Source organism: Daphnia pulicaria, chromosome 1 (assembly GCF_021234035.1).
Source record: "Daphnia pulicaria isolate SC F1-1A chromosome 1, SC_F0-13Bv2, whole genome shotgun sequence".
NCBI classification, from domain to species: Eukaryota; Metazoa; Arthropoda; class Branchiopoda; order Diplostraca; family Daphniidae; genus Daphnia; species Daphnia pulicaria.
In genome coordinates this window covers 3,502,427-3,513,178 of record NC_060913.1, presented here as the reverse complement: position 1 = coordinate 3,513,178, position 10,752 = coordinate 3,502,427, and the positions used below count along the sequence as shown (strand labels likewise).

The window sequence follows — 10,752 nt, the reverse complement described above, 5'->3', positions numbered from 1 at the left end:
AGCACGTTTTTAGTGCCATAAGTTATAAGTAGCACCTCAATCTCTACCTCAACCCTCTACCTTGCTATTTTCCAGCGCTATATTTTTTTTTAGCTATTTAAAACAAGCTGTGCTGGCATCTGGCGGAGGGAGATCTAAGCGACCACATCGAGTGAATAGAGCGGCGTTTCTCCCTCTCATGTCACGCTAGTGCCTGTTTAATTAAAATCGGGAATCACGATTAATCTCGCTAATGATCTGCTTTGTTGAATATTAATTTCACGTTCAGTTTTTCGCTTACGCCGGGAAAATTTTACTTTTTAACTATCGATCCAACATTCAAGTAGACCAAAATCCCAGCGAACCTTTCCAGATCTAAATCCGGGATCCGGAGAAGGCCTTAAAATTATCAAAAAATTATAACCTTGTCCCCACGGGGAGCTATAGGAAAAACTAATTTGATGAGAATGTTAAATGGTGTCTCGACTATCGAAATCCGAAAGGAATTTCCTTTCCGGACTTTATTGATCGAGATATGTCGAATTTTGTGGAAAGCTCATTATTAGTCTTTTTCCCTCCCAGCCTAGAAGCAATTTCGCTGTAGTCTCCTCCGCGTTCCTTGCGGAAACGAGCAGAAGCTCTTATCTCTTAGCCTTCATTTTGACTAGATTTGAGGGCCTATTTGATGTCTGTAGATCTAAAAGGCGCGCCGGGATTTCGGTTTACTTGAGTCGTGGATCGCATTTATTTTGATTACCCTATTCTTATATGGTTTTGATGGATCGTAATTTTAATTCTTGCCTAGCATTTTGTAAACCAAATAAGAATTAAATTGTGGCACGCTGTTAGTGCCATAAGTAGCACCTCAACCCAGCACCTTGCTATTTTTGCTATTTTCTAGCGGGATTTTCTAAAGCAATTTAAAGAAGCTATGCTTACATCCGCGAATTTCTAGCGGAGGAAGAACTGATCAACTCTATCGAGTACATAGAACGTCGTTTTTCCAAGAACTTAAAGTATCTGGGAATTTACTTGGTGTATCAAGTATCGAAGTATCAAGTAGTAGTCGCTGGTTCTAGCCACAGGAGGGCGACAGCAACAACGGCCAGTAAGTGGCGTACCTACACTTACCCAAGGCACATACGCGCAGTTTAAAGGATGGACGCACTGGGAAGGAGTGCAACCAACAAGTCAGATCAACACCGCTAAGCGCATCTGTTGGGACACCACCACGACCTCAATTTCGCACTACGGTTTCCGTGCCCTTCCTTGTTCACGCGCGGGTATGCTAGCTGTTACTAGTTCCCTTGGAAGGGGTCTTAGGATAAAATGCACTTGGTTGTTAGTCGCTTCTTCCTTTAGTTAAGACTCGCTCTGTAACATAATAGTAAAGAAGTAAAACACTGGCAAAAACCTTACAGTACCAATAAATATACGTCATATTTATTTGAATGTCAGAATTTCTCGTAGGTTATAAAAAAATTTCCTTCGAAATTTGTGGCATACTTTTTACCCCCCCCCTCCCTGCTAGCACATGATACCCATAAAATATCCAAGGTTAGTCCCTTCGTCCAAACGACGTATCGTCCCTTTTTTTGGGAACTAGGCTACTAGGGATATCCATTGGATTTCAATTTTTTGTTGTCAAATGGACGTCTAATTTTTACGTCCTTAGGACGGATCGCAGTATTATTATTATTTAGACGATTTTTTCGTGTGGGGAGAGACTCGAGCAGAACACGACCAGCGTTTGGCAGCAGTATTTGATCGCTGTGTAAAAGTGAACCTCAAGCTTAATGCTAGTAAGTGCAAGTTTCTCCTCCCTGAGACCCATGGATCGGTCATGTAATCTCTTTTCAAAAATTAAAGCCGGATCCCGCCAAAGTAAGTGCCATTAAGGCGTTCAAAGAACCGAGTTCCAAAGAAGAATTACAGCGGCTGTTAGGAATGGTGAACTATTTATCAAAGTTTTGTGAACACTTGTCACCTCTAACTAAACCGTTGCGTGATTTGTTAAAAAGTGACGTTGAGTGGGTGTGGAACAGCAGCAGCGCCCTCATTTTACAATCCGTCAAAGAACTTGTGAGTACAGCGCCCGTCTTGCGCTTATTTGATCCGAAGTTGCCGGTGACGGTCTCAGTCGACGCGTCCCCTTATATGGCCTTGGAGCTGTACTGCTGCAAGCCGGTCAACCCATTGAGTTCGCGTCCCGGTTATTGACGGACACACAACGTCGCTATGCCCAAATCGAAAAGGAGTTGTTAGCAGTGCAGTTCAGCATGACACACTTCCATCACTACGTCTACGGAAATCAGGTGGCAGTAGAAACTGATCACAAGCCCCTGGTTGGATTGGTGGATAAGCCAATTGGATTGTGTTCCCCCCGAATCCAGCGAATGCGACTACAGCTGCAGGTTTACAGTTATCAACTCGTCTACAAGCCAGGGAAGGAAATCGTTCTGGCAAATACGCTCAGCAGAGCGCCAGACACTCAGGAATATGCGACGGATCAGTCGCAAATAAACGAAGAATATGTTCACGCAATGCTCAGCTACGTCATCCCAGAAGAAACGGTTAAAGAAAAGTATGATAAGGCAATTAACTCAGAGTGATCCTACGTTGCAGCTCGTCGTTGGATTAGTGGAAAATGGGTGGCCCAATCACAAGCGAGATTGCCCGGTGCCGGCAAAGCCATTTTGGTCGGAAAGGGCCAGTTTATCGACAGCTGGAGGTCTGCTACTTCGTGGACATCAGATAGTTGTTCCCGTCTCTCTGCAGTCAGACATGTTAAAGCAGATTCACGATGGCCACTTTGGATAGTCCAAATGTCTCGAAAGAGCCAAGTCAGTTGCCTACTGGCCAGGATATGTCGAAGAAATACGCAACCTTGTAGCTGGATGTCGTATATGTCAATTTGAGCGGCGTCACCAAAATCCACATCAACAGCATTATCCGGTCGAAGTTCCAGAATACCCCTTTCAACGTGTGGCGACGGATTTCTTCCAGTTACGTTGTAAAGACTATTTATTAGCTGTTGACTACTTTAGTAAATGGCCCAATGTCATCGAAATGTCCTCTACTACAAGTGCGGCCACAATATAATAATTAGATAAAATATTCTCAGATTTTGAAGTGCCGGAAGTGCTGGTGCCGGATAATGGACCACACTTTGGCAGCGCTGACTTCCGTGCGTTTGCTCGTCATCTTGCCGTATTCCATGTCACGTCAAGTCCATTTGATCCAGAGTCAAATGGTCTGGCGGAGAGATCAGTACAAACAGTGAAAGCGGCGTTTATCAAGTCTATGGAGGATGGTCGCACGCTCCAGGAAACGCTCCGAGCAATCCGTTCAACTCCTGTTGGAGGTGGATTGCCGTCCCCATCGGTGTTGTTGCAATCACGGAATCTACGAGGAAGTTTGCCATTTTTGTCGGAGTTCCTACGGCATCAAAACGTCTCATCGGGAGCTGTAGCTGCAGAATTAAAGCGTCGTCAAGTGTCGGCGGCCTTTCATAAAAAAGCAGCTCGTCCGTCTCGATACTCCATTCTAACGATCGGTTAGCCAGTCAGAGTACGTTTAGGAAAAAACTGGGTACGCGGAAACGTCAAGATGGTATGCCAACCGCCAGACTATTATGTCGTCACAACTCTCGCTGGCCGAGATTTTAGAAGAAATCGATGAGCCATTAATTGCTATAAGGGAGATCCTGTCATTCATCCTGCAAAGGCCACAGCTCAAAAACAGTCAACAGTTCTCCCTAAATCATCAGCTGAGCAACAGTAGCCAAATCGTCTTAACACACCTTCTCCCAGACAGCAGTCGGTGTTTTCATTTCCGGCCCTGTCCTTGCCATAGCCTATTGTGTCATCGCAGTCACAGGCTGTAGTTCAGCCGCCAGCTCTGCCGCCGGTTTCACCAGCTCTGCCGCCGGTTTCACCAGCTCTGCCGCCGGTTCCACCAGCTCTGCCGCCGGTTCCACCAGCTCTGCCGCCGGTTCCACCAGCTCTGCCGCCGGTTCCACCAGCTCTGCCGCCGGTTCCACCTGTCAGGGTGCTGTCCCTCCCTGCACATTCTGTTCGTGCCCCTCGTCAAGTCGTTCGCAAGCCGTGGACGGCCAAAATCTGGACATCGAGTTCCAGGAGTAGTTCCAGGTTGGCAGAGCAACGTCAGGCCTTATTGTCAGAGCAGCGACGGTCCGTCTCATTAAGTCCAGCTCGCCCTCCTGATCCGGCCGGGCAGGTGGCAGATGAAAACTTGGGAGCAGAACCAGCGGCCGAATCGACTAGCCCAGCTCCAGCCGAACCGTCTGAAGTCACAAGAGTAGCAGCTCCAATAAAAAAAAATTGCCAGTTTCATGTTGTTTTGTTCTTTGTGACGGTCAGTTATTACTGCCTCTTTGTTGCATTTGTCCTTCGTTTTTCCGTATTGTCGTGTTTGTGAAAGGAAAAGATGTTGTATATCTACTAGCGCCACTAGTGGCATGCTGAGCTAATACAAAGTGGCCTAGCCTCAGTCACACTGGGACAGCCGAGGTTACTACAGAAGTGGGAAGTTTTTTTAACTTAAAAATGGTTCAGTGAAAATGTAACTGAAGTTCTGAAAGATAAACGAAAATATATAGGGGAGAGCAGGGTCATACAGGACAAAAACTTTGTTTTGTCTGTAACTCAGTATGTAACAATGTTATGCTAAAATAAATTATATTAGTGTAAAGAGCGTTGTTTATATAACATTAGGTAATTCTTTCACCGCCATACGTTTTATAGTTTACGAGTTAATAAATTTCAAAAAAGGGGTAAAATGGTTGTTGAGGAAAAATGTGGGGGTAAAACTGGACAAAGGGTGTCCCATTTAGCGCTCCCACCCGAATTGCCTTTGATTCGAATCGATTCAACTTGAATTGCGTTTTTTGAGATTTTTCGAATATTCAGTTCAACTCGAATTGGAAAATTCAAAATTCATATTCATTTGAATTGTAATATTTTTGGGTAAATATTCATGGAAATTTACCTGAATATTCATTTCCAGATTCATGAATATTCATTGTGAATATTCACGAATATTTGGGTGAATTCGTGTCAAATTTGACAAAATTTTTGCAAAGTTGGGATATTTTTAGTTTCAATTTCGACCGCTAGATGTGCCACCTCTTCGTTTCGATAAACGAAGGGGATGGGTACTGTTTCGGTTCTTAGAATTTTTAGAATTTTTCGTGATTTCATTCGAATCGATTCGAATTCCATTCGAATGGATTCAAATTGAGTTTCTGGCAATTTGAATCAATTCAAATTCAACTCGAATTGCGTTTTCAAAAAATCAATTCAGTTCGAATTGTGATTTTGGACGGGAATTGATTCGAGTGGGAGCGCTAGTCCCATTAGGTTGGATCGAATTTTTTTTTAAATTCAAAAAATCAGCCGAGCTATTTTATTTATCTATGTTTCAATATGTTATGTTCAAAATTTGGGGAAAACTGAACCATTAGTTGCCGCCGCTCGTCTATGTCTTGAAAAAATGTGGAAAAGTTGTTACGTGTCACAGGTTTTATTCAATAAAATCTGTACCTCACAAGCTATTTTTTTTAAATAAGAGGTCTTTTTTAGCAGATAATAAGCTTTAAGAAAATGTTCAGATTAAAAAAATGTTTATTAGTTTACTGAGAAAATTCAAGAAAACTGTAAAAATGTAGTGGTTTTTCTTTTCTTATGAGAAATTCCACTGTGGCGCTGCTAGTCTTATGCAAGAATTCAATTTTCTCAATGACTACAAAAGAATATGGAATCCAGCTATACATAAATTAAAAGCTAATATGATGAAATTCAAGCTGGTTACGGTCGAAATCGAAAGATTATTTGGATTACACACGAAATATCTCTTGAAAAAAGTAGTCGTTTTTGCCGCAAAATAGTGGCGCGAAATTTGAATTTTTTACCAACAAACAATAAAAAGTCTCTAAATAAAATAGTTCGGCTAATTTTTTGAATTTCACAAAATTTTTTAAAAATCCAACCTAGGGTCTCATACTGGACATGGTTAATTCCAATTAATGTTTCTAGTTATTTATGGTTGAAAAAATTTCTCTAAATACTTTATCAATAGAACATCTATTGTAGCGTAGCTTAAATTTCAAAAAATAACATGAAGAAAAATAAAAAATGAAGTTGAGGAGGAATTAACAATTTCTATATCAAATGGAGAAGTGGGAGGAGCATCTTAGATATCGCATGATCGATTCTTTATCGATTGTCAGAAAACAAATTTTATCAAAGCAGAAAACACTTTTGGACCTCATTCATATACTCAATTAACTTGAAATATGTTCTATAAATCCATTTCGAATATTCTGCGCCTGATGCGCAAAGTTTCTTAGCAAAAAACTATTCCTCCACACAACTTAGGCTCCGCCAATAAAAAATGGATTTCGTCCGTTTGAACCCCCCAACGAGAGTTTCTTTTTAATTCGTTCACACCTCTTAAACCATAATCCGTAAATTTTGTACACCGGAATGAATGAAGTAGCATCTTTATCTATTATGTAAATTTTTGACGAGTTACTGCTTGGATAATACCAAAAGATGAGCTGTAAATAAAATGAAAAGACAGCCCTCGTTTTTTTTCTCTAAAATTAGTGTATTTGTAAGAATTTCACTATGATTTTTTTTGGCGAGCTCCGGAAGCATTTCCCATTAGTTCTCTACCTTCAGGACCGCCCCTACCGCCAAGTAAGGCAAAGCTTCCGGAGCTCGCCGAAAGGAGCAGCGCAGTCGAATTCGTCGTCTGAGGAGGGGGAGGGGGAAAAATGTCGACTGCTGGACTTTACACAGAGTGGCGCATCTCCTTATCTCTGGTATTCCCACCCCCAGTTCCCCTACTACTTCAGGAATACATCATTTTCTAAAAATTTATTTTGTTCTAAAATTTTATGCCTATCAATCCGGCCCCAACTTTTCAGATACAAATTTTTCTATTTGTAGGGGCCGGGATTTTAACAAAAACTTTACTTAAATACGCCAAAAAATGTTGCAATTTGCACAGCACAAAAATAGGGTTTTATCTACGAGAATCAACTATGTAATACCTCTCATGAATTGTAGCAGTAGCAATCCAAAATTCAGGCTTCTAGGAATGGCGGGGAGAGCCCCTAGAATCATACCACCGTTCATAGATGCAGAGTCGGAGGTAGAGATATGACATAGGCCGAAAATTTGGATGTAGACAATACAGAACAAAACACACAAGGATAAAAAGAAGCAAAGAAGAGAGGGGGGCAGAATTGAGACTGTGAAGACGGAAACATGGAATGAGAAGATGGAGTGAAGAAGCGAGCTCCGCCATCCATCGCTCTCCGCATCTGGATGCAGCTCAGCCATAGATCGGCAGAAAGATTGCGAGAGCATACCACCGTTTAAAGATGCAGCTTCCAATCCAATTCTTATCCTCGCCCCCTGCCCGATAGAAAGATAGAAATAAAATCGATTGATAACAAATGACGAAGGGGTGATGAGGAATAAGAGTAGTTATGTTTTATGAGACTATTGATGGCTTGGCCAACCGGCGAGTCTTCTTGATGATACAGATCATGCTTGCCCAAAGAAGTTAGGATTGACTGATGGCGGACAGTAAAGGTGGCCAAACCGTCGGAGCTGGAGTGAAGTTCGTCCTTTGTGAGTTGAAGGTCGTACAGGAGAAAAGGAAATGTTGGACCGTTTCGATTGTAGCTCCACATAAGCAAGTTGGGTGCTGGATAAATCCCATACGATGTTGATGGCTGTTGAGGCGAGAGTGACCTGTCAGAATCTTGATCGTTAGATGACTATTATCCTTGTTGCGTATGGCGTTAGCAGAGAAGAAGTAGGGGGAAATAATCTGGTGATAGCTCCTGTTTGGGAGGTTTTTCATTCGGTGTTCGATTTTGGGATAGAATTAGAACGGAGCATTGCTCTTATCCTCTGCCTCAGCGTTTATTTCAGAGAAAATATCGTTCTGCGACTGAATGTTTAAGAGCATGAGGCTCGATGCAGCCGTTTTTTTTAGTCTACGTGATGATTGCGAGCGAATTGGCCTGGTGCCTTTCGATGCTGCGCGGTAGCGTGACATGGGTGATTGATTTGATCGAGGCGTGATCGGCAGTGACTACACCATATCCGCAGACTTTTCTGTTTTTACCTTACGAGACGATTGGGTAGATTAGGATGTACCCTACCCAGAAAGAGGTAAGAGGAATAGGATCTGAATTTCTTAAGCGATGGATTTTTAAGTTGTAAGACCAATGTGGAGTAGAGGCAAAGACAGGCGTGGAGGTTTGACTCTGTGCGGGTATTGATAGAATTTCTGGGAAGGGGATGGTTATGAAGGAGACCGAACATGAGGGGAAAGTTACGTTCTCTTGCTTTGCTAAGAAGCGGAAGGCGGCAAGTTCGGTAAGAATTAAATCTATCTAGGGGATTCTGAGAGGACGAGCAGAGTATCTTTGGGAGTGGATTTGAACGCTTTAGTTGGGAGCAGAGAGACTTGACGTTGAAACGATCATATTTTTTTCTCGCCGTTTTGGTTCGAAGGACCAATATCCATACGGCACAATTATACGATAGAATTGGCTCAATTGCGATTTTATAGAGAAAACGAAGACGCTTTTTATCAAAGCTCCATGAGAGACGAACACAGCAACTAATAAAGAAGAGGGGCTCGTTTGGCCAAGGAGCATTTGTAAATTAATAGGGAAGCCATATTTAGTTGGGGTCAATTAAGAGTCCGATAGAAAGTTAGTTTGTTGGAGGGGGGAAATTTCTCGAACTCCTGGTCGACAGAGACAAGTGGGAGACGGGATTACGTTTTTTGGAAAAAATGTTGAACAGGGAGCTTGACTTCTGCAAACTTGTCGCTCACTCTTTCGACTGCTAACTGAATTTGATTCGTGGCAATACCTGGGTCTTTGTGTTGAGTTGCGAGGTTTATGTTTTCCACATAAGCTGTGGACATGAAATGGGAAAGAGCTACGTATGATGTCGTAAGATTCCAAAGAAAAGGTAATAAGGCACCTCCTTGCGGACATCCGAGATTTACCGGTTCTTCTAGACTAGCGTCGTTAGCTGACAAAGTTGCCATACAGTTGGCAAGAAAACTGACAACGGCTGAGCAAAGGTAGTAAGGGCACTTGCGCTTTATTAGTGTCACAATGATGGTGGGTTCCTGTTGAAATTGAAAGCTCTCTTAATGTCTAAAAAAGCAGAGGCCGTGTGTAATTTACCCGGGAAGCTATTTTCAATTAACGAAACGAGCGAAAGCGTGCTGATTCGATGGATTTGCGCCCTGTCGAAAGCTATGTTGATTTTGTCTCAGCCAATTTAACGATGAGGCAAACCAGTTAAGGCGGTTCAGCAAAATGTTTTCAAGAAGTTTGATAAAGCTGGAGATGGGGCTAATGGGTCTTAGGCTCTGAAGGAGAGAGCAATCTTGTTTGTTTTGCTTGCAAAGGATGGAGGCATCCATGGAGTCGGGAAGTAGCATAGAGAGAGACAGGCGTTAAAAAAGAGACGGAGACTCGAACGAATCGTTGGCATGGAGAGAAGAAGTAAATCAGCTGATATTTTAACAGATTTAGCCGCAGCTTTGGGATTTAAGGACGAGACTGCCTTCTCGAATTTCCAGTCGAATGTGGGGGATTTTGATGTGGCCAGGTTTTGCTTAATGATTTTTTACTAAGAGTTCAGTGAGTTGGTGACAGGACGATTTTTGGAGTTTGGGAAGAAATGGTAAGCACAGTGCATTAGGATATCAGTTGGGATTGTGATTTTTTGGCCATTGATGGTGGAATAGCAGGGCTCCCTTCTGATTCATATTTACCGCTGGCAGATTTTATTGCTGCAAATAGCTCACTCGGAGACGAGTTTTTTTTATCTCTTTCTATGCTAGGGATTTAGCTCGTCGTTTCTCTGATAATTGCTGAGCAGCTCGGAATTTTCTGTTTGTCGTGGTCGTTCTGTGATTTGGACCATATTTTGTAAGCTTGGTGTGTCTTTGTGCGTAAAGCGCAAAGTTCGCGAGACCACTATGGCAACTGATCGACCGATCGGCCGTTGTTTTTACGACTGGCGTCGCCTCGGCTCTGGTGCATTTTACTATGGCCACGAAGATTGCCTCTATCTCAACAATAATGTTGAGGATGGACGGTTTGAGAATTTCAAAGAAGTTTTGGGACCTTCTCGCTGTTGCTGACTTTTTTTGTGACTTTTTTGTGTGACAGATGACAGGGTGATCTGAGAGAGAAGGGAGTTGTAGGAATCGCCAGTGAGTGCTTGATTCGCGGTCTCGATTCGCTTGATCGGACTTGATTCGATTTGATTCGCAATTTGGGTCGCCGTGAACAGTTGAATCGACAAAAGTTGTGCCGGCCAGATTAAAATCCAGGTCTGTTTCTTTATGTTTGCTATGTTGAGGATGCGGCAGTGGCGGCGAGTTCTAGCTCTTCACCCCTACTGTTTGTAGTCGGGCTAAACCAGAGAAGGTTATGGGCATTCGTGTCTATCGAGAACAGAGCGAGCGAAAGGACCTCCGACGCAAACAGTTGGTGTGTAACGTCGTCAAAATTTTGGAGGGACGGCCTGATATACACCAAGAAGTGCTTTATGGTACCTGGTTTTGTGCTAAGTTCTATGCCAGCTGTAAAATTTTTGAGATAGGGACCAGCGACGTGACTCTAGGAATGGAGGAGTCTCACGTGAGAATCACGGCTCCAAACGCGTGATCGTTTTTTGAGAGGGGGTGGTGGGAGGA

At 42.9% G+C, this 10,752-nt stretch overlaps 2 protein-coding genes across 2 annotated transcripts; both read left to right on the top strand.

Moving 5' to 3' along the window:
- The first annotated feature begins 2,258 nt into the window (after positions 1 to 2,258).
- On the top strand, positions 2,259 to 3,540 carry LOC124322748. Its single transcript, XM_046784299.1, has 4 exons — positions 2,259 to 2,563; positions 2,621 to 2,756; positions 2,800 to 3,025; positions 3,104 to 3,540. The coding sequence occupies exons 1-4, from the start codon at positions 2,259 to 2,261 to the stop codon at positions 3,538 to 3,540; spliced, it is 1,104 nt and encodes a 367-aa protein (XP_046640255.1).
- Positions 3,541 to 3,613: 73 nt separating this feature from the next.
- On the top strand, positions 3,614 to 10,194 carry LOC124322589 (wiskott-Aldrich syndrome protein homolog 1-like). The gene is made up of 3 exons (XM_046784289.1): positions 3,614 to 3,769; positions 3,835 to 4,299; positions 10,009 to 10,194. Exons 1-3 carry the CDS (start codon positions 3,614 to 3,616, stop codon positions 10,192 to 10,194), a joined length of 807 nt encoding a protein of 268 aa, XP_046640245.1.
- The last annotated feature ends 558 nt before the right edge of the window (positions 10,195 to 10,752 follow it).